The sequence below is a fragment of the Gracilinanus agilis genome, chromosome 4 (assembly GCF_016433145.1).
Source record: "Gracilinanus agilis isolate LMUSP501 chromosome 4, AgileGrace, whole genome shotgun sequence".
In the NCBI taxonomy this organism is placed as follows: domain Eukaryota; kingdom Metazoa; phylum Chordata; class Mammalia; order Didelphimorphia; family Didelphidae; genus Gracilinanus; species Gracilinanus agilis.
This window is the reverse complement of record NC_058133.1, coordinates 55,058,086-55,081,972: the sequence shown is the minus strand read 5'-3', so window position 1 is coordinate 55,081,972 and position 23,887 is coordinate 55,058,086. Positions and strand designations below refer to the sequence as shown.

The following is a 23,887-nucleotide window of genomic DNA, read 5'->3' as shown; positions in this document are numbered from 1 at the left end:
GAGGACAGGGATCTTACCCCCAATTCCATTGTTTCCACTATGCAATACTACCTCAAATGAATATGCTAAGAGCATCGAAATTACCAAGGTAAGCGGTGACTATTACCTCCACTATAGCTGGTTTTACCAAATGGGGTATTTATTATATTATACTGTGAGTAAAGGAATGTTACTAACATCCTATTTCTAGGCACCCTGAAGAAACACAGTAACACTAATGTTCTCTTCTCCCTTTTTCTCTCTTGCTCACCTTTCCTCTCTCCCTTAGGTAATCCCACACATGTTCCATACCTTCACAACTCTGGCAGTCCCTTGTCAAACAAGGAACCATGCCTGATTCCATATGATATCTCCCCATCCCATTTAACCTTTTTTTTTTTAAACCCTTACCTTCTATCTCTGAATCAATAATGTATATTAGTTCTAAGGCAGAAAAGTGGTAAAGGATAGGCAATGAAGGTTAAGTGACTTGCCCTGGGTCACACAGCTAGGAAGCCATCCCATATAACTGCTTCATAATGCACTGCTACATAATCTATAATTATGGTGACAAAGATAGCCTAGAATCAAAGCACTTGGTCTTATTTTCATTTTTTGAGGGCAGTGAGGTAAGAAGTAGATCAACAGATTAAGACATTTATAGGGCTGGGCAAGGGTGCATTGAAGAGACTAGAGAAAAATGAAGATAGAAGGGCACTGAGATCCTACATAGAACAATGTCACCATGATTCCTACTATTCTTTGAGTAATACCCAAAGTATGTAAGACATTACTTAGGAATGGTAGGATCAAGTGAAATAAAGTGAAATAAGAATTTAGAGTTAGCCTAAGAAAAGCGGGGATGATAGCCCTTCCTTGGTTAGCAACTGGTCCAGCCATGGAATCATGTGACCTTCTTATGATGTCAAATGATCTCAGAATGTTTATCGCCTGGACAACACAACTAGCCTCTAAGGAGGAAGAGAAAGCCATCTCCATAACTTACCAAGAGTCAGAACATGGAGAACTTCTCTCTCCTTAGCATTTCAGGACCACGGATCTCTTCCTCTGCCATGAATACTTTTCCTGATATTACATCCTCTCGAGCTACCAGCTTACCAGGTAAACTATGGGTGAAGCTGGGAATCATGAGTTTATCTTCCTTTGGAGTATCTTATTAGCCCAAATAGCTGATGTATAGGAACAGAAACTTAGATTCAAGGGTCCAGTTATTCTTCTAGATGGGTGGTGGGTAAGAATACTTGCCACCATGACAAGTACCAAAATGGTATTAATGTGGTTTTCACTTCTATAGCCAGAGTGACCAAATCACATCCTGTAAATTTTCCATGGATTTTTATCCCTTTGGTTTGTACTGATTTCCGAGATGTTGCCTGTGTTTTCTTAAGAGGGTTTACCACTCTAATCATCATGGTATATTCTGGCTTTGTTTAGACAAATTAGAGAGGAACCTAGTCTTTGGGTCCACCTCTGGGATCCTAATGTGAGAAAACTCATTGACATGTACAGGGAGGAATAACCAATGAGTGATTTCTTTCCTCAGGAACCCCTTTGCATAGATAAATACAATGTCTACAGGGTTATGATCCAAGATGAAAAATTGCTATTTCTCTGGGAAATAAATGTAGATGAACTTTCTAGTTATGCTTGATCAATTTTAATGGGTCAACAAGATAGAGTACCCAGGGCACATACCTTAATCCTGCTCTGTGGTCACTTTTTTGACTCTTATGTGTGGAGTCTTTGGGTCAAAGCTTATCCTTAACATCCAAGAAAGAGTCCTTCAAAACAATATGGTACCTGTGATCGTAACTCCACAAAAGACACTAAGCTCAAGAATACCTCAAAACCCACAGTATTAAGGGCCACGCGAATGACAAAAAAAAAAAAAAAAAATACAAGAATGGGTTGAGCAAAAGGGAAAGGTGGACCAGGCAGAAGAACAAAGCTGTCTCCTTTACACCCAGTCTGCTCTTTCATGTATCTCAATGAAAGTCTGATGTAGGAACCTCCTAGAATGTCATCTGGAATGGCCCTGCTTCACCACAGAGTTTGTGGTGTCATCTCAGTCTCAGGAGGTCATTTGGCCGAGACAAGCACAACAAACCAAAGTGGAATCTCCCCCCAAATGATATTGGAAGTCCTAGAAGGATGACTCTCATCTTAGCTTACCAGAGTGTTTCCTTCTGTCACTCAGACATTTCAAAGACTCCTGGACCTGCTGAGCTGTCCAGCCCTGCTCAGGTCCTGCCACCTCAGTACCAATGCAGTGCTCTCCGGCACGGGGTACATAACACAGTGTTCTCAGCAGGTGAGGTCTTTCCCAACTGTGTGTGTTTTCACATATATACACATATGCAGATGCATGTATCTTGTCTACATTTATGTGTGTGAAATTGGAGTGAGGGGGCTGCTCCCTGAGGAAACGGGTATTAAGGAGTTTCATGACCGCATACCGTATTTTCCACTTGCATTTCTCTAATCCTTTTTTCTTTAAGACATTACCCCTTGAATCCCAGGGAGCAGGGTGAAGGGAAAAGGTTGGAGAAGGAGGAAAAATTAATTGGTCACGAACATGAACATTTTGCTAGTATAAATGCTGAACAGGGAATTGTGTTCTGGGCAACCTTCTGGGTGGGGTCTCTGAGTCTGGCTTCAGGGGGAAGGGTTATCTCTATAGGGAAGGACTGTCTCAAGAAGCAACAAGATTCGGCCAGGTCAGGCCAATTTTTCAAGATCATTTGCCCCAGATTATGACTATTTTGCCCTGGGGGATTGAACTGCTGTTAGACTTGCCCCACCAAAAAAAAAAAAAACAAAAAACAAACAAACCAAAAAACCCAACAGGCTGAATGTTCTAGATTGCTCTCCCAACTCTACCGATGCTTCTCAGACCTCCAACTTACTTCCTCTCTTGGGGACACCCAGCCCCCGACTTTAACAAGCCCAGAGAGATTCCCCAAGCACCAAAGGCTTAGATTCAGCTCTTTTCTTCCCTTATTAGACTGTGCCTTGGGGGACACGCCAAGCACTGAACAACTGAGGCGGAATTGTACCATCTACCGGCCCTGGTTCTCCCCTTATAGCTACTTTGTGTGCACAGACAAAGAAAGTCACTTGGAGACCTACAGCTTCCCAGAGGTACAACGGGATGAGGGAAGGGAGGGCAGGGGGGACATTGGCCAGCCTGAGGAGATGGCTGAGAGCATCTGCTCTTCCTCCTCCTCCCTGGAAAATGCCTGTCCCCGGGAAATCACTAAGAAACCCAGACCAGGCCTGGACTCCAAGGACTACATCACATCCCAAGACATCCTGACTGCTTCCAAGTGGCACCCAGCCCAGCAGAATGGCTACAAATGTGTGGCCTGCTGCCGCATGTACCCTACACTGCACTCCTTAAAAAGTCACATCAAAGGAGGGTTCAAGGAAGGCTTCAGTTGCAAGGTATACTACCGAAAACTGAAAACTCTCTGGGGAAAGGAGCAGAAGGCACGGCCGGGAGACAGAGTCTCCAACAGCAATTGCCAGACTTTCAAGTAGACCTAAAGGTCCCATCATCAGGCAGTAGCCCATTAGAGCAAACCAAAGGAAAATACAGGAGATTAAAAACTATGTTATGTCTAAAGAAGTGAGAATAAATCAAAGTATTAGTCACAACACTGTGCTGAGTCTGAGAGTGTGTCTAACCACATAATTTCTCTGCCTTAATGGTTGCTGCGGAATAATACATTGGATTGATCTGGAACTGGTTGAACCCCAAAGCAGTCATTAATGTGTCAATGTCACATTGTTGGGTTAATCTTTAGTGAAGGGTCCCAGGAATCTGGTATTCATCCACGACCCAGCTTTTACCAGTTCTTTAGCTGGAGATAGATGTATCAGATTTGAAGAGGTCATACTCGGTCTTTATGGTTGGGCATCTTGGGTCTGAATGTCATCTCTTTACAAGTGGACAAAATCACTGATGTTTCCTGGAAGACGTATCAGTTGGATTCTTCTATTTATTTGGGGGGTGGGGAAAGGGGATAAGAATGATTCTCTTTTCATAGCTTAAACCATTCCTTAGATAAGTGGGGAGGGGAGGGGCATAAGCTCACTGCATTGGGAAAATGAGAAAGCCAACCCAAGGGGGTGGATTGGCTTGATTTCATCCTTTATAAACCCCACAAGAGTCAAAATTCTCTATGCCGTTAAGTCACAGTGGAGGAGCACACAGGAGTGCAGGTTTGGGGGGATACTTCTAGATTATTTTCTCTCCAGGATCAGCCTTACAACAAGTTATTTCCCCATGGCCCAGAAGAGTTTTCCCCTTTTAGAGACAATAAAACTCACCTCCAGAGGGCTTTGGTTTTTATCTCTTCCCAGTCCCTTTTGCCAACTTACTTCCCAAGATGGCAGCAACCTTGTTCTCTACAGGCATGTCCTTCTTTTCAGACGCTGCTAGGTCACGACTCTTTCTCAGGCGGCCTAATCTAAGGCTATCCATCTTCATCTGACAATATCATAGGATCATAGATCATTTTACAGATGAGCAAAGTTCATGGAGATTAAGTGACCAACGTCACACAAAGAGTCAATGGAGGGATTGGAAACTAGGTCCCCTGACAGATAGTTCCACGTCCACCTAGGACTTTGCATCGAAGGTCAGCAAAGCTTTTCCTGACCATGAAAGTCATTATGTATTATATGTAATCGCATGAATATGTATACACAAATAGTAGATAGTATGGTGGGCTTGGAGTCAGGATGACTTGAAGTCAAATGTTGCCTCAAATGCTTATACTAGCTGTGTGACCCTAGACAAGTCACTAAACCTTTGTTTGCCCCAGGGGTTCTTCTATCTGTAAAATGAGAATAATAGCACCTACTTCCCAAAGTTGTTGAAAGGATCAAATGAGAGAATTATAAAGCACCCCAAAGAGATGGACTGACTTTATTTCAACCCCTATGTGCCCCACAAGGGATAAAATTCTCTACACAATTTAGTCACAGTACTTGATTTTCTCTTATTCTCTCTAACCAACCTCCTTCCATAGCTGGGGAGGGACATGTTCAACTCTTTCCACATATCATCTATTTTCTTGTGATGGTCAAACAAGGCTCCTTACCACCTTCAGTGACAGTGATGAATGAGGGCTCAATTTCAAATTTCATGAGCTTCTTTTATAGCTTAAATGAATGTAAGATTTAGAAGCTGGGTCTGGAGTTAACAGAAAGGATCATAGGGAAGAGCACTGACCCAGGAATCAAGAGGACATGTATTCAAATCCAGCCATGATGCCTTGGCAAGTCACTTAACTCTCCAAGTGTCTGTCTTTTCTTCCCTGCATTCAACATCTGTGATCCTATGGGCTAGCCCAGTGTTTTCTCAAAGTGTATCGATAGTCTGGGGACCTATGAGGCTCCATGAGCCCAAAATTATTTTCATAATAAAAGATGTCTTAATTTCATATATAGTAAATGTTGGTAGACATAACCCCACATAAACAAAAGTCCATTGTGGGGGAAATCTTCAATCATTTTTAAGAGTGTAAAGGGGTCTTCAGACTAAAAGAAGACTCTAGGGATTAGCTATAGGATCTTGAGAAAATCATTGTTATATTTGCTCTAAAATTCAAATGATGAACACCTCTGTCGCTTTCTTTCTGTATTCATTATTAATCACAAAGTCTTTGTATAGTCTTTGTAAATGTACTTAGTCATTTGGGCAAGTTTGAAGAAGTCTGAGTTTTCTCATCTGGAAAATGGGGAGAATAATACTTGCAGAATATCTATTTAGTATCACTGAATCAGAGATATAGATATGTCAGAGAATGATGGGAGATTTCAGGGGTCATTTTAATCCAACCCTCACCTGCACAAAGATTTAGAATGGGAAGGGACCTTAGAAGTCATCTAAGTGAAACCCATCATTTTAGAGATGCATAGACTGACTCCTTTGAGACCCTAAAGGACTTTCCCCAGATCATACAGGTAATGAGTAACAGATGCACAATTTGGATCCAGAGTCTGTCTTCTCTGCTCCTTTAAACAGATGTATTTAATTTGATTCACCTAATTTTGTAATTTTGTGAGCTACCTCATAGTTCTTGTTGACAGCAGATAGGCTACAAATTACAAATAAGTAGATGACAAAGATTGTCCTCCTTGGCCTCTCCTTCCAGTTTAAGAGGAAACCCTAGTGGTGAATAGGACCAAACTTGAACTCCTGCCACCTTTCAGAAAAGATGTAGGAAGAAACAGAAACATGGTCTTCCATGGCAGTGACCTAAGTTTTTGCATCATGACCTTCAATATATTCAGTAATTTCTCATTGACACAATAAACACTCCCTGCTCCCCAGATTAGACTAACTCCGCTTTTAGCAGAGAAGTCTTACTATGACCTGGTTGGGCATTTTCTTCATCTCTCGCTTGTTTTGGTGCCACTTTTGTGAGGGGGAGCCATCATCCTTTCGAGGTTGAAGTATAGTCATTGGCTCCATTTGTCTGCAGGTTTAGAATTGGACCAAGAGGCTCACTTTTTCTGCTACCCCAAAATGGTGAAATCAATAGTTAGAGAGTCCTATACAAAGGCACTGAGTCTGAAAAGATGCTGGAAATATTTGAAGTATTCGAAGCTAAGCTTGAAGACTTCTGCTGCTTCTAAGAGAACATCTACTGTGTCTTAGAAGTGAAAAAGATGCTCTCTTCTCTGTTAAAACACATATTGCAATTTCCAAGGTAGTTGGGAGAGGCATTTAATCATGTTTTGTTTTGTTTTTTAAATACAAGGAGGTGATTTGAGACATCTTCTAGAACTTTCTGTTAAAAGAGCAACCTTTATTTTTCTGTTTAAAAAAATATTATTCAAGATTTCAAGTGCCAGTGATTGTGATGAACTGATTAAGGTTTAAGGGATCATCCTAGTGTCATTCACTGGTTTGCTCTTTGTCAAATCTGATGCTAGTGTTTAGAAGGCTAAAATATGTGACTGGCTGCTTGTACTCCCCAACTGAGACCAATGTGACCATTACATTTCAGCTATGGAAAATTTGGGCTGAAGATAAGCCACCACAAACCTTAAAGTGAGAGGCAATATGACAGTGGCTGACCTTGGAACCAAGAAGATCTGGGTTTAATTCTTGCCTCTGAAATATGTTCATTATTTGAGTCCATGGGAAAATCAGTTCACTGATCTGTTGTCCTTGGGCAGTTCTCTAAGATGGTCTTTACAAAGGAGCTCTCCATCAACATCATCAAAGGGACATTCTACTTTGGAAGAGAGGTTGCCTTCGATTAAGTGGCAAGAGGAACTAAATTCCTTCCAGCTTCCCCAAACAAACCTTAAGGCACTCTAGGGATCGCAGATTAGAGCTCGTAGGGATCTCTGGTCATTTCAGACAATCTCTCCATTGTACATATAAAGAAACTATGATCCAGAGAAGTGATTAGTCTAAGGACACCCAGTGAGAGACAAAGGTAAGATAAATTCCTCTGGCTCCCAATTTCAAAGCCTTTTCTACTGTGATGATTAAAAAAAAAATGGAGATGAGCATTTTATCATCATTGGTTCATTAGGAGGTCATGCCTACGGACTCAAAGATTGACAGAAAACAGCCAAATCTTAAAAGGAAGTAGGTTTGGTAGCAATTGGGAATATTAAACTTGAAATGTGATACTCTGTGTTAACGTGATGTTATTGTGCTACTGGGAAAAGAGTGCTGAATTTGGAGTCAAAGGCCCTAGGTTCAAATTTTGGCACTGTCACTGATTGTTTTGTGGTCTCTCTGGTTTCTTCATCTTAAATGAAAGGCTAGGACATCAAAAGTCATTTCCTGTTCTAAGTCAACAATGCTGTACACCTAGGAAATTACTGCTATGGCCTACAACATCCCAAAGCCTCTCTGATTGTGTCTAGGCCTGCAAAAATGCCTGCACTCGGCAAGCTGACCTAGGTGAGCAGCAGATGGGGAAGGATGGGCCTTCCTCCCCCCTCCTTATACAGATCTATTGCTTTTGTGAAAACCACCATTTTAGTGTCTCATCACACATCTACCTGGCTTGTGAAGAGGGAGGTAAGAAAGGAGGCAGGTAGAGCAGAAGAGTAAGAAACAAGAAGAGACAACAGAAAAGGACTTTAGAAATAAGAAAGGTTTATTTAGCAAAAGCCACTAGACTGGTGACAACATCCAGGGAGTAAGTGCACTTACATGGACAGAATCATTTCCCAGAGAGTTGAGTCAATAGAGTTAATGACACAACAGTGGTAGGAAAGGGAAGAAGGGGAAGAAATAAATGAAACACCAATTCAGTCTTTGAGAAAGTAAGATCAGTAGACAGAGAGCAGTAAGGCTGGAGAGAAGTTTTACAGACAGCGTTGAGATTAGCAGGAGTATAATTACACATTTACAGTTCCAGGGTACAGTCGAGGTAAGCAGAGGCTGCCTTTCCTTCCCTGGCCCCACCTCACAGCCCTCTGGGCTGTGAATGGGTGTCCCACATTCCTGGGAGGGGGGGTGTCTAAGAGTTCACAGCCTCTGGCCATCACTGATATAGATGCTTTGCCTGTACACACCACCCCCTTCCCAACTCCAGTCCATATCTCCTCCTTGAAGTCACAGAACTGAAGAAAGAGGAACAAGTTAGAGTTAAAAGCAGGAAAAAGGAAGGAAGGGTTGGGGGGGGGGAACCTCATTATTAATGGTTCTTCCCCCGTCTTCCCCGGCTGAGGGATGAGCAACGGTCGCCACCTTGATGGATTCCCCAACTCTGAATCCAAAGACATCCCCGTTCCCGACACACAGTGACTGGCCACTCATTCTTCAACATGCTGGCACTCGTGTGGCTGGTGCAATGTAGCACACCAGTACCTGAACAGATGCTAGACGGAATATCTGCGGCTAGCCCAGGGATGGGAGGAGATAGGGCAAAAGGTAAAAAGGAAAAGGAAAGGCAAGTCCTCCTTGAGCCAAAGAAAAGAATTTAAAGCTTATTTTCCTTCCAGGAACAAGCTCTGAGTCTCAGTCTTTGTTTTTAATATTTTCTCTTAATGAACCAAAAGATCCAGACCAGAAGAAAGTAATCTATACTCGGGCTACCTTTTTAAAACTAAAACCAACATTCCCAATGAGGGTGTTTAGGATATAACCACTACCTAGAACTCATAGCTAGTGACATCAACTCTAACTCTGTCCCTCAAACAAATTTCAAATCAGGGATGACAGTTTTTTGTGGTCACCCCAGTTGTACCACCAACAGACTCCTGGAAGCCAGAGGCAGGGAGCAGGGGAGAGAGAGAAGCTCTTGACAGTGTCAGAAAGACCTCTCTCATCGAATGAGATTGGCTCTGAATCTAAAGCCCAAGGATTTGCATTCAGAACTAGACCTGCCTGGTTCCTGTACCAACCTCATTTTGTATATCCCCATTTCCTCTTGCCCTCTCCCCTAACCCCCAAATTTTCCTTTCTGTATCCTATTTGATTCTGCCTTTGTCAATGTATCTCTTCCCAGAGTCATCTTCTCTATATCAATTGGGTACCTTCTTGTTCCATCTCTATATATTTTCTCTATATATACATATGTATATAGAATATATATATATATATTTAGTCATATCTACACATCTACATATATACACACACATACACTTTTAGATACCTTGGGCACTAGAACAGGTGACTAAAGCTTGGCCTGCCAACATGAGCTTCTCTGACCATAACATCCCAGTCTTGTCCATTCTGACAATGGTTTTACTTTTAGCTCCTGCTGGCCCACAGCAGGCCACTGGCATTGCCAGATCTCCTTCCTCTACCTACAGTGTTTTTCTGGTGAGCAAGAACTTGGTTTCTTTCAAGCTGCTTGTTAATAATATAGTATGTTAGGGTTTTACAAACTAAATAGCTAGAGATCAAGTGAGGCTCAATTTGCTTCTCTTAAGAGCTCCCCCCAAAGTGTTCTTTCTTCTCCTGTTATCTGATCATTTTACCTTATTCAAACATTTAAAATACAAATAAGCATACTTCAGGAATGAGATTAATCCAATGTGATTCTCGTAGAAGTATAATAAATGGAATCGATAGGTATTTTGATAGTACAAAGGGGCAAAGCCAACAGATAATGGAAATCTTGCTCATGGGCTCTTCCCACACATGTGGGCAAGTTGGGGAATCTTTAGGAGCCCCCATAAATGTATGGACACACACAAACATGAACTCTATTTCCAATTAAATTGCATCTGATACTTCAATCTCTGGAGAGGAATATGGTAAAGTTGCATGATTTTTTTTTTGTCCCAGGATATGGACCATCTGGTCTGGGAGAAGAAAATGCAGCAGCCAGATGGAGGAAGGAGATAGGTAGAACCTTCCTTTTCCTGACTTACAAAGGAAACCTAAAGTTGACAACATATGATTTGGGACCAAAACATCCTTCTTAGTGATCAACCCCTTCAACAATCCTTGTCCTCTGAGCCTGTGTCTTTGCTGTCCAAGATGGAGGACAGAATGGACTCCCCCAAGAAAAACTGATGGAATCCAAAACACTCTTGTTTTCCTTCAGGCATTTTCTAAATCTCTACTAGAAAAACCAACTACTATTTCACTGGACAGAGAAGAACGGGAGCTTTTTCTTGAGTCTCCTCTACTAGTCTTTTACCCTATACACATTGCTGAGGTATGGATCGATCACTCTACTCTAGACAGGTGTGCACATGGATGATGGTGAAGTGGTGAACAATTCCTGACTCGAGTGGGAGAGGGCCCATTTGGAATCCCCATTGACCAAAGTCCCTCCCAACTACCAGCTGGTGTTCATTTTATGAACTAAAAAAGTCCCACAAAACTTCCTGGGGAGAGGAGATGGGAAGAGAGGCTGAGGCCCCCTGAAACTCTGAGGGACGTGGCTGTGGCTTCTATTGGCAAGACCTTAAAATAATCTGGGCTGCTTTCCAGCTATAACTTTGATGGCCATTGCTTTTCACAGAGAGGGGAAAAGAGGAATTCCATACCCAATGCAAAGAGCAGTCTCATGTGTTTCCATGACTCCTGACTCCTTCACCTCCCTGTAGGCTTCAAAGGATGACTACATAAACCAAGACAGCTGGTCCTGCATGGAATCTGCCACTTCCATGCTAATACTGAGGAATATATTTTTCTGTCTCTCTTGCCAATGTGCCTTAGGTATGTCTAGTGGTGGCACTTCTTCCAGTGAAGATAAAGGTTTAGGCATGGAGTGACCAGCCTGATCTAGGAGAGGTATCTGAGAGGATACTTCATCAGGTGGCATCCCTCCCCAGTAGGAGATGCAGGGAATGTAGGAAGAAAATTATTGTGACCTATGGAATTATGAGCCAACTCTTTATGATACAGAAGACTCAGTAAGTTATAGATTCTTACATAATTCTGGAAATGGCAAACCTCTAGAGGGATATAATGGAGCCTAGAAGGCCAGGTCCATTTTTTTTTTTTATAACAACAGGAGAATGAAGTTTGATGTTGGGAATGAAACCCTATCATTTTCTTTCCTACTGTCCAAAATGAAAACTTTGAACTTCTCTAGGTCCCACTTACCACCCCACTGGGCAAAGAAAGATGTAGCCTAGGCTGGTGGTGCTCCTAGTCTCCCTCCTCCTGCAGGATGTGGAGACAACTCCCTCCCCTCCTTGTCTCTGATGCTTCTCATCCCCGGATGCCTGGCCACCACTGCTGCCATCTCTACGGGCACCTACACTGCAATCTCATCGTCCAGGCTATCCCCTAGCTCCTGCCTCTGCAGGACATTCAGCAGGCGGGGAGGCTCCTCCTGAGACCATGAGTCACGCTCTTCACTCTCGTCCGTGTTAGACTCATATTCAGAGGCGATGCCTGACTCCCGGAATTTGATGAGCTCCAGGCTGCCCAGGAGAGGCTCTCCCCCTGATGGGGTGTCCCCAGGTGGCAGGAAACGGAAACACTCCAGCTTCACCAAACAGTCGCGCCTACCTAAAGGGCTGCCCACTGAGTGAGCGAAGTCAGCCGAGCTGGGACCTAGCGGGGGCAGGTGGAGGTCCTCAGGCTTGGGGGTCGTGGGGTCGCAGAGGACGGGGAGGATGCCGGAGCGAAAGGTGATTTCCAGCAAGCTGTCTTGGGAACCCACTAGTGAAGGAGAGAAGAGAGAGAGAGGGGATTGGAGGTTAAAGAAGTTATAGATATGAAATGCTACCATTCACCTGCAAGGTTGAGCCCTTTGCAAGCACTAAACACAGATCACCCTGGAAAAGAGACTCATTCTGGGCAATGTGATGCTACGCAAAGAGCATGGACTCTGGGAGTGCAGGACCTACGTTTAGATTCCACCTCTAACACTGTGCAATCTTGGGCAAGTCACATTTTTCTTCTCTGAGCCTCAGTTTCCACAACTATAAAAATAGGAGATTAGTCTATGGTCCCCAAAGTCCATTCCAGCTTTAGACTTGATTTTCCAAAGATGATGGAGAAGGTCCATCAAAACAGTGTTGAAATAAAGTTTTTAAATGACTTTCTCAGGGTCATAGAGCTAGTGAGTGTCTAAGGCAAGATTTGAAGTCTTGCTGACTCCTGAATCCAGTGTTCTCTTCACTGTTCTAATTTACAGAACATCTGGGTTCTAACCCAAGTCTTGTAACCAATTTGCTATGTTGGTATGATCCCAGGTATGTGGTCTGACTTCTCTTGATCTGTTTCCTCATTTTTAAAGTAGCTGATGGGTCCCCTCTCTCTGTTCTCAGAGAGTTTGAAAGATCAAAGGAGAGAAAACACAAGTGAACTCAGTGTCTTTTTTTTTTTTTTAACCTTTAACTTCCTTCTAGGAGTCAATGCTCCAAGGCAGAAGAGTGGTAAGGGTAGGCAAAGGGGGTCAAGTGACTTTCCCAGGGTCACACAGCTAAGAAGTGTCTGAGGCCAGATTTGAACCTAGGACTTCCCGTCTCTAGGCCTGGCTCTCAATCCACTGAGCTACCCAGCTGCCCCCACTCAGTGTCTTTTCAAAATAACCTTATGAAATAGGTGTGGAAACTGAGATTGGGTCACAGCAGTGAATGTGGGATTGGGAATAATTTGAGGCCAGGTCTCACAACTGTAAACCTAGGACTCTCTTACACTGTGCCACCTTTCATAAAGATGTACCCCCCACACCCTTAACCCACTCCAAGATTATGCCTTGTCATAAACTTAGCACATAACCAAGGCATCTTGATGATGCTGGCTTACTTTCCACATCTCCCATAGAAACCAAGTATGCTATGAACATCAGTTGGATCTATGAGGCCATTTGCTGGTTGTTTAGAAAGTAAGGGTGGGGGGCAGCTAGGTAGGGGGCTCAGTGGATTGAAAGTCAAGGCTAGAGACAGGAGGTCTTGGGTTTAAATCTGACCTCAGATACTTCCTAGCTGTATGACCCTGGGCAAGTCATTTACACCATTGCCTAGCCCTTACTGCTCTTCTGCCTTGGAACCGATATACAGTATTAATTCTAAGATGAAAGATAAGGGTTTTTTAAAAATAAAATAAAGATAAGGGCAGTTCATGGGGCTGCTTTGTTCTCTTCAAGAGAGGGGTACCAGGGAGAGATTGCCTTTAGCTTTTAGTGCCTCTGATGAAGCATCTCTCAATGTCTTCTTCTGGGTGGTGAGTTGAAGCAAAGAGGGGCAAGAGAGGTCACTTACTGGCATCGTGTCCTGACAGCTTGAGTTCAAGCTCCTGTACTTGTTTGACCAGCAGGGAGATGTGCTGAAGCATGTCCTTGTTCTGTAGCAGGAGCTGGTGGACTCGAGCCTGGGCCTCCAATCGGGCAGCGGCCTCAGCAGCCAACTGGTCTTTTAGCAAGTGAACCTATGTGGGAGGCACATAGAGGGAGGGCAGAGAGAGAACAGGGAGAGTTGATAAGTCAGTTGGTAGGTGGAGTCCAGGACAAGTGATACCTCCCTGAGCAAGTAGTTGCCCTCCATTCTAAACTGTAAGCTTCCTGATGGCCAGAACTATTTAGTGTCTGACCCAGTACGATCAATGCCTGATACACAGGAGAGACTCGATAAATGCCAGCAGACTGATTAAATGCAAAAGGACTTCCTGAACCAAGAATTGGGCTTGGAGCATCTCCTATCATCTGCACCTCAAGACCAAGGCATAACTCAGACCTTTCCTCCCCTGACTGCCTTACGACACATTGGTCTTTCTGCTTTGAACTCCCTTAGGGCTTATTATCCATCTCCCTAACATAATGCTTAGCTAACTGCCTTGTTCTGCAAGTTATGTCTACCTCTCCAATAGAGAGAAAGCTCCCCGAGGGCAGAGACAGGGACTGTGCTTTTCCTAGCAGAGAATTAAGCAATTATCTACTGATTTACAGGCAAAGGGCTCTTCTAATTACATTGGCACTAAGAAAGTAAAAAGGATCCAGGGCTCTAGATGTTATGCCATAACAAAAGACATCAAAGGAGCCAGGAATGCTTAGTCTGAAGAAGAGCGGATGTGGCAGGGAATGAGGAGTATGGGAACTGTCAAGTATTTGACCGGCTGTCTGGTGAACAAGGGATTAGATTTATCCTGCTTGGACCTAGAGGGCAGAATTGATTTGAGGGTCAGTGCAAGGCAGATTTAGGTTCAATAAGGGGAAACTTTCTAACCCAAACAGAATGGATAACTTTGAGGGAGGGATCCTCACAGGGATCTTTAAGCTAAACCTGGGTGACCCTTTGTCCAGGATGTTGTAGAAGGAGGACATTTATCTAATGCATACTCCCAGCCAGAGAGCCTTTTATTGAACATTTACTGAACAGTTAGCTTTTGCTAGGCAGCGGGCTGGTGGGGCCTGGGTATTTTGTGTGGGTGCTTTGTGGGCATGCTACTGACTGAGTGAGGCTAACAAACAGAGGGCAGACATTATGCTATAAGGGTGAGAGATTTTTGGACTGCATCAGGAAAGACAGCAGGCAAGATCTCAAGAGGGCCCTGAAGAAGATGAATGAGTACCCTTATTGCCTCTGAAAGTTGAGGTCAAGAAGGGAAGGAGATGGAGTGGATGAAGACACTGAGTCAACACTGGGAAACTTGAATGAAGGAAGCAGTCTGAACATCAATTTGAATAGAATGGCTCTTCTTGTGGAGGAAGGCAAATGAGTGGAGGAATGAAAAATGGAGCGTTGAGAGAAAAGGAAACTTGATGGACAGGAGGAAGATGGGAAAGGTGGAAATTAGAGAAGTTATAGCTTCCTATATCAATACAACAAATCAATAAAGATTGTCTGAGACTACTCTAGAGTAATTTCAATCACATGAGGTGTTCAGAAGGGATGGTGTGGTCCTGTTAGTATTCGGTTTAGTGTCATGGTATTGGGAAAGGATGGGATAGGGTCAACAATTTTGAGCTGGTAGAGTCTGTAGAGGTGCCTTATTTTATAGATGAAGAAACTGGGGTCCAGAGAGGCTAAATCACTTGTCTAGGATCACATAGCTACTAAATGTCTAAGGAGGGATTCAAACTCATTCCTTATTCCAAATCCAGTACTCCATCACTTATTACTAGCCAGGAACCACTGACAAATCATGAGGGGGCCAAACAGATCTGTAGCTGAGGTACGGTGGAGGGATGCTAGGGCTCACTGGGAAGGTCCCAGATGGAAGACAGAGTTTGGAATTATCACCAGATCCTAGGCTGACTCAAAGTAGGCACTTAATAAATGGAGCTGGACAATAGAAACAAATCATATTAGTGATTCTCATCTGGAGATCAGAGAGCAAGGACAGCCCATTGAATTTGAGCAGGGAGAAGTGCAACCACCTCCCTAAAACAGTCAGCTTCATTGAGAGCTTATCTAGGATACCCCAACATTTGGGGAAAGCCATTTAATAAATGCATGTTAACTTACAGCAACTGTATGATTATGGGGAAGTCATTTAATTCCTTAATGCCTCAGGCAGATCTAAGACTGGACATCTGAGATAGATTGCCTGTCTGCTATCAGGCTCTACACTAAGCTTCTACACCTTGAAGAAACCACAGGGTTGAACGAAATGGTGTGATGAGGTTATTTCTATGTTTGCCCTGTCCATAGTACATCCATCCTGTGACCTGGCTTTCCCCAACTTTTGGGTACTCTATACGAGCTCTCAGAGAAGCCAAGAGTTTCAGTTTTGTGGCTGCTACTCTCTCTGCTCAAACTCAGCGCCCTGACCTTGCTCTCCACTCTCCTGATGAGAATCACTAATATGATTTGTTTCCACTTTCCAGCTCCAAAGAGCCTGGCCCACTCTGTCCCTGTCCCTGGAGCAGCAGGGCTTTTCAGAAAGTAGATGCTAACCTCTTCTTCTGTCCTTCCCTCCTGGCATTTCTAATAAACTGTACTGATATCAGCCAAGACACCTGCTTCACCTGTGAGGATTAACTGCAACTTTTATCAGTGTGGGGGTGGGGGAGAAGATGCCAAGGGATGAAATGATGGCAAAAAACACTGGCCCTTTGACCTCCAGTCTCTGCCTTTCCAGGAAATTGAGCATGGTGTGAAATCTTAAATAGGAATGAGATAGGGTGAGGAAGGGAAAAGAAGGTCAAGAGACTTACTAATTCTGAGGCACAGGAGACTCTAGCACAGTAGGAAAAGCAGTGAAAATTTTACTTGGGTTCAGATCCTGACTACTTACAAACCTGAGACTCAGTTTCTTCCACTGAAAAATGGGGAGGGTTAGACAACATCACCTCTAGGATACTGGCCAGTTCTCAATCATTCCCTCTTGCCCCAGAAAAGGAAGCTGACTTGTGGCTCTAATGCCACTCAGTTTCTGGGCATGACCATGGTCTAGCTATGTCAAGGGAATAGAATCATGGCTGTTAACATACAATTTTCCTGTCTTCACACAAACCCAATCAGGCAGAAATATGTGGAAAAAAATTAAGAACTTTAGAAGCACAGAAAGTCTTGGCTGGATGACCTCAACTTCCCTGGATCAAATGATTTTTAACGTCCCTTAGAGAGGCAATCAATAACAAAAGAGTCAGGTAGTATAGTGGATAGAACCCTGGGCTTGAAATCATGGAATACCTGAGTTCCAATCCAGCTTCATATACTTACTGTTTGCCCTGGGCAAGTCACTTAACCTCTGTCTGCCTCAGTTTTCTTACCTGGAAATGGGGATAATAACAGTACCCACTTCCCAGAGTTGTGAGGATTAGAGAAGACAGTTGTAAAGCACTGAGCATAGGATCCAGCACATAGCAGGTGTTTAATAAATTCTCTTTCCCTCCTTTCCTTCCTCAGACATTTTATAATCTTTCTGTAAAAGTCACCTCTCCTTCCTCAAGCTTCTTCTAGAACTATTCTGAGGCTTCTCCTTTGTACTTATTTTACTTTTTTTTTTGTTATCATGTTATCATAATTAGATTATAAACTCTTTGGGGCAAGGACTGCCACTCTCTTCTGGCATGTAGTAGGTATTTTTAAAAACGTTGACTGGGAGCAGCTAGGTGGCTCAGTGGCCAGAGAGCCAGGCTTGGGGATGGGAGGTCTGGGGTTCAAGTCCGAGCTCAAATATTTCCTAGCTGTAACACCTGGGCAAGTCACTCAAACCCCATTGCTTAGCCCTTACCACTTGGAACCAGTACTTAATATTGACTCTAAGACAGAAGGTAAGGGTGTTTAAAAAGTTTTGGCTTTGTCCTTACCTCCACTAGACCATATATGGTTTCATTATAGACAAGACCTGTATCACCTGCCTTTCTTTCTGGGGAGAGAGGTGAGAAGAATTTGGACCCATGATTTCAATCATTGAAAGAAGTCCAGGTTTCAGAACTCTTTCCACTAATGCAGATAAGTATAGTGGGAGCTTCTCTGTGAAATTCATGATTTTAGAGCAGCCTGCAAGGATTGAGAAGGTAGGCTCAGAGGCAGGCCTGGATTCAAGGTCTTCTGGCCTTTAGGCTGACCCTCAATCTACCAGACCACAATGACTCACTGTCTCCTTCTTTGTAACAGGCAGTTAGTAAAATGACTGGTAAATTGAATGGCAGAATAAAACTGATCCGGCATTTTCATATTAAGTGAATATGGAAGTTAGTGCTCAATCTACCTCCCAAAGATCCAGAGTTACTGAGGTCAGTCCTCTGTGAGGCCGTCCAAAGTGGCAGCAGGCACTGAGTTCTGCCTGACGTCACTGTGGTTCATACCCCAGGAAGAAGGAATCAGGGCACCCTGGCACAAAATCATCCAGCTTTCTTAAAACTCTAAAAATGTTCCGCTTGTGCCAGGCTTAAGTCGAGGAAAAAATACTCAACTGGGAACTCAAAGAGGGTCTGTTTTTATTAGGTTTCTTCCCAACTTGTTGTGTCCCTTTGGGCAATGTGCTCAGCTACTCCATGTTTCAGTTTCCTCATCCATAAATTGCAGACACCATTCACCATCTTCCTCCTTATGTCATGGAGATAGTCATAGAATCACAGATCTGGAGCTAGAAGGAACCTTATAGACCCTCTAATTTCACCCCCTCATTTTTTTTTAATAATTGAAGACACTGAGGTACAGTGAAATTAGGTCCCTGAGGACAAATAAGTAGAATGTGCAATAAGTCAGATTTGTCCTGGGTCTTCTGACATCACTTTCACAATTATGACTATATTAATGTCCAACTTTTTGTAGAGCATGGAAAAACCTACCTCTCTTCATTGTTCCTTTTTCTCAGGTATAGATTGGGTATAGTGGGGAAGCTTCCTAATAATTAGAGCTGTCCAAAAAACAAAATTGACTTTCCTCAGGGAGTGTTGTTCAATCATTTTGGTCATGTCTGATTCCTCGTTACCCCATTTGGGGTTTTCTTGGCAAAGATACTAGAGTTATTTGTCATTTTCTTCTCCAGTTTATTTTGATGAAGAAAACAGGATTAAGTGACTTGCCCAGGGTCAAACAGCTACTACGTGTCTGAGGCAAGAAAGAGTGGGTTCCCCCTAAGCAAAGAATGGATGATAACTTGTTAAGGAAGTTATAAAAGGAACTTCTTTTATAAGATCACTGATTTAGATCTAGAAGTCCTTAATGGCCATCATATTCAATTCTATTAATAAGAAATCTGGGGCACATAGCAAGTGTCTTGCCTAAGGTGAGAACTGAACCCTGTACTTGTGACTTGAAGTCTGATGCTCTAACTACCATATATCTATGCTCTATTGACCATCTATGCTACCTCTATTCAGGTTGGACCAACAGATACCCTCTAATGTTCTTTCCAACTCTGAGATTTCATCAAATTTCACAAAATTCTGTGATTCATGACTTACCCAAAGTCACAGAATAAATTTCTGGGTTAGTTAGGAGTTGAATGGTAACATTTGCACTTTGGGTTCTGTGTTCTCTCTATAAGAGTGCAAGGTCCAAAGTCAACCCTCCCCCTTTCCTTGCCCTCCAAGAAACCCCCCTCCCCAAAGGAAATATAGACAAACAATCCACTCACTGTTGAGCCTACTTGCCTTGACTTCAGCTCCTCCATCAGAAGTGGGGGCCGAGCCAGGCTGGTGTTCGGGAGTGATAGGCACATGGAAATGGCAGTGGAGGGAACCAGAGCAATTCACCCCACTCCCTTCTGCCCCCCCCCCCCCCAACACACACGCAAACACATAAGCAAAGGCATCAGCCATTAGCACTATTGCTAGGTCATGCAGAAAGTAGGAGCCATAGGGAAGGGGGGTAGGGGTAGGAATGAGACTGCTGTCTACTATAGAACTAAGGAGCCTGGCAACAACATAATAAAGGGGTACAGCCTTGAGCATGGCCACTCTAAGTCTAGCAACGGCAGCACTCCCTGTCATAAAACATTAATGACTTTAGTGGCCTGTGTGCTTGTTTCTGAACAGGCCTTAGGACAGGAGAATGTTTTAGACAGGAATACTGAGTTTCAGTAGCTTTTTTTCTCATGTTCTGAGCCAGAAACTGGCAATCCCTGGACCAAACATGACCTTCTTAACCAGAGCCAGTCATCTGTGGTGTTCAGATTAGTGCTGAAGTGGTACGGATTCAATCTGTGGTCACACTGGTGGTGGCTCTGGCTCCTGGCCTGGCCATGTCCTTATCCCTGTCCCCAGAACTTCTGGTTGTATTAAAAGCAGGAAGCTGTGGCAGCCAGGCAATGCTCATGCTGGGTCACAAAAGTGGGCAGAAGGATTTAGAGAAAGTGTTCCTTATTTACAATAAGATCCAACCCAGAAATGATTACAAGAAGTGGATGAACACATCCTTTCCCTAAAACAAGGCCCTAGGCCAATATAGGATAGATGGGAGAGGTCTTGGATCAAATCGAACTCCTAGGCCTATCCTCTGGAAAGGAAGGAAGAGAAAGAGGGAGACAAAAATCCTCACTAAGTTCCCCTTTCCTCCTCCCTCCCTACACTGCTCATCTCTTGCTCCCAGGCCAGAACCAGACAAGCCTATGTGGGCATTATGGTATATAAGGCAGTATGTGTGATGGACTGCTCTGAAGATCTGTGTTTACCGTATCTGGCCCTAATTCTGAGATCCCACAGGACTGATCTGTCTATGAGATACAAGGGAGGGTGATGGACTTCCCAAAATGATAAAAAGGAGAAAGAGCTCCTAATTAAAAATGTTGAGGTCAGTTTGGGCCTTTAGAAAGCTGGGGAAAGTTAATACCTTAGGCTAAATGAAAGAGAAACCTTGAAATTTGGCAGCAAAAGATCTGAAAGTAAACCTAAAAACCCAACCTGATCTGAATGCCTAGTGCTGAAAACTGAAATCAATTCCACTTATGAAGATACCCCAAGCATACAGGATCTGAGCTTGTTTGGAATGAATAAATAACTCTGGGCCTCTTCTCTTTCCCTCTCTCTTGGTGGCAGTTAGCCAAGATATGAACACTCTAACAAATAGAAAGTTTTCACTCAATTATTTCAAGTAGGAAATGAAAGCAAATGAGATATATGGAAAGCACTTTGGGGCCTTAAAGTGCTATGTAAATGCTAGCTATTATCTTTAGGAAAGAAAGAGGCTCACCTAAGTTCTTTAAAGGCAAGCCTGCTAGGGCCCTATGTCTGCAGAGTAAGTGAGTTGACAGTGAGCTGATAGGAATGAAGACTGCTAGGCCATTCTTAGGCCAAAAATGAGAAGGATAAACCCAAAGTATTTTTGCTACCTGGGGGCTGTGAGCACTGGTATTAGGCCAGAGGGCGCTTGATAGCTTTGGGAATTCGTTTTTGTCCTCCACCTGATATTCACGATAGTGTCTCACCAGGATCTGGGCTGACCCAAAAGAACATCTCAGTGATCAAGCCAGGGAATTCCAACCAAAGGGAAGGAGATCTGAAGAAAAGGGCTTTAAGAGAAGGGCATTTCAAATATCACATCTATTGTCTTCCTCTGAAATCTGTACTAAAATTCCCAAGTTTAACAACTGAGGTGGTCACTGAGGCAACTGGATCCATGCAATTAAAAAAACAAAATGCCCACCCACTCCTGGAGATCTAATCCTGAATACTGGGTGTTTTTTTCCCCAAGCTACAGGTCAAGGGGTTTAGCTGGTTGATTATTCCGGGAAGATTTCTCTCATTTTGGCTGAGATTCTACAGATAATTTCTCTTTGGCATTTGATGGTGAATTCAAATGCTTCTCCTATAATATTCTCCATGAATATGCATCAAGTCCTTTCTTAGATAAATAATAATTACTTGGCAATTGATATGCTGAAAGGGAAAGAACCCTCATTGGATAATTGAATTCATATTCAATGTGAAACTTTAAAATGCAGCAAGAGCAAGACCATACCCAGGAGGGCTCTTTGTCTTTGTGCCTTTGGGGGTGGGGAGAGAAGGAGATGGATGAGGCTCCAAAGGCTAAAACCCAAAGTTAGAGGTGAGGTGACTGACTCCTTCAGTAGACAAAAAGGGTTTATCTTTTCAAATCCAGTTCATAAATGAAATTCTGGGAAGACTTGTACATTTTCTCTTTTCATCAGCAAGGATCCTCTTGCCAGAAAACTATGGCATTCCCACTTAAAAATGGCAGCAGTGTATCACCAGGCCACAATCTTGCTGGAGGGTTGATGGCATCAGCTGAGGGGGCAATGCCAATGGGACTGGGCTAGAAGTGGGACAAGGTCTTTCCAGGAGCCTGGACAGCATTCAGGAGAAATCTAAATCATAACAAACTCTATGCTCTGACATGGTGTTATCATCATGGATCCTGGTTATCTCGATATTAGGCACAGGGTCTACAGAACTGGATCAGACAGTATTATTGTCAAAGAAATACTCCTACACCCAATGCTAGGATCGAAAATTGTAAACAGTTGCAACAATAGTCTCAAAAATTCTTTCCTTTCTCCTAACTAGGAGGTAAGAAAAAATGAGAATGTCTACTTAATTCACTTTTAAATAACACTTCAAAACATCCATATTCTTTGATTTTACAAAGAACCTTAATAGCAGCTCACTATTAGCTCCAAACCTGGCCTTTATTTCCCTCCTGTTCCCTAGACATCAACCTCTTTCTCTCAATCTGGTCTCTTCCTCTAAAAAGAATTTTTTTAAGATATAGATCTTAAGGGAACTAAAATTTAAATACCCCTTCCAATGTGGGGGGTTGGAGGGGAATACTAATATAAATATCTGGATTATTTCTTTAACTACTTATTACAATAACTGAGGCTATGATAGTTTCCTTGGATTCTGAGGAAAATGTTAGCAAGACCTTCAGGATACAAAGTGGGAGAATTCACTGCCAAACAGAAACAAGTTACCTTCCTTTCTACATTCTCAAACCTGCAACAGTGGAGTCTTGGAGAAAATGTTGTTACTAAAGATTCTATTTCTTTCCCCTCTTTCATCAAGAATCAAAAAAATGTAACTAAGTCAAAGGATGATAGTATTTAGAGGGCAAATGCCATCACAATGGACATCAAAAGGTAGTGCAGATTTTTTTGGTTCTATCAAATGTTACTTGAAATAAGTGGGTCATTGATTAGGGCCTGGAGTTGGTTTTATGGTATTGATAGTGCGATTGACCTGTGTTCAAGTTTCCCTTAATATCGAGCTCTTAGAAGGGTAGGGATAGGTCCCAAGTTTTCTGCTTTTCTTGACTCCTAATCTACTTCTTCCCACCTTATAAGACATGGTAGGCTAGGAAGGGAGGAACTGCGTGTTCCTTCTTCCCTGGTTAGCTTGAGTAACATTAACTAACCAACTGACATAAAGCCAAGACAGCCAAGCCCAGCTCAGAGCAGGGAGTGTATGGGAAATCAAAGATGGTTCTCTTGGTTTCAACCCTATCCCCCCTCCCCATATCCCTTCCCTCCCCCCCCTCCCAAAGCAATGAATGATGGAATGAGCAAACCCTTATGAGTCCCTTAAGTGTTGAATCTGTCCCTGGAGCCCCTGAATAAATTCAATCAAGCCCATGAGAGTGGAGCCTGTGAGGTAGGGAGCAGGCTGAGGAGAACCTGGGCCACGGCCACTTGAGTCTGTTGCTGCTGCTGCTGGAGGAGCTGTTGGAGGAGTTGCATCTGGTGATGAGTGGAGAGTGGGGTCCCGATGCTGGGCAACTGTGAGGAAGAAGGCAGCAGCATCTTGGGTGAGGCAGTCAGTATGTTCTCCTGGTGGTGGAGCGAGGCCTAGAAGAGAACCAAAGGACAGCACAATGAGTAGGGAGCATGTGGACATTTGTTGGTCTTAGGTGCATTTACGAAAGAATCTTACTCCCATACCCTCAAGGAATTCAATCTCCTAGAGCCTCCATTTTTAGGATAGATCCAGGCTAGTTATCCTTTCTTCCCCTTCCAGTTCTGCTTCTGGCTCTCAGCACTTTTAATACCATACCCCTATGTGGGTACCTCCCCACCATCCCCAACTCCGCACACTTTTTAGTTCTTTTTGGGGTTATTTCCCTATTAAATAGAAGCTGCTTG

At 43.3% G+C, this 23,887-nt stretch overlaps 2 protein-coding genes across 2 annotated transcripts in view; one reads left to right on the top strand and one right to left on the bottom strand.

The window, feature by feature from the left end:
• Positions 1-23,887, bottom strand: part of LOC123245871 (carboxyl-terminal PDZ ligand of neuronal nitric oxide synthase protein-like) — a 441,624-nt gene that overhangs the window by 18,233 nt on the left and 399,504 nt on the right. The window contains exons 8-10 of the mRNA XM_044674861.1: positions 23,423-23,593; positions 13,660-13,825; positions 11,707-12,112 (exon numbers count right to left, since the gene is read on the bottom strand). Coding sequence (XP_044530796.1) covers positions 11,707-12,112; positions 13,660-13,825; positions 23,423-23,593 — 743 coding nt within the window. The remainder of the gene's footprint in view (positions 1-11,706; positions 12,113-13,659; positions 13,826-23,422; positions 23,594-23,887) is intronic.
• On the top strand, positions 999-3,540 carry SPATA46 (spermatogenesis associated 46). The gene is made up of 2 exons (XM_044676752.1): positions 999-1,101; positions 3,005-3,540. The coding sequence occupies exons 1-2, from the start codon at positions 999-1,001 to the stop codon at positions 3,538-3,540; spliced, it is 639 nt and encodes a 212-aa protein (XP_044532687.1).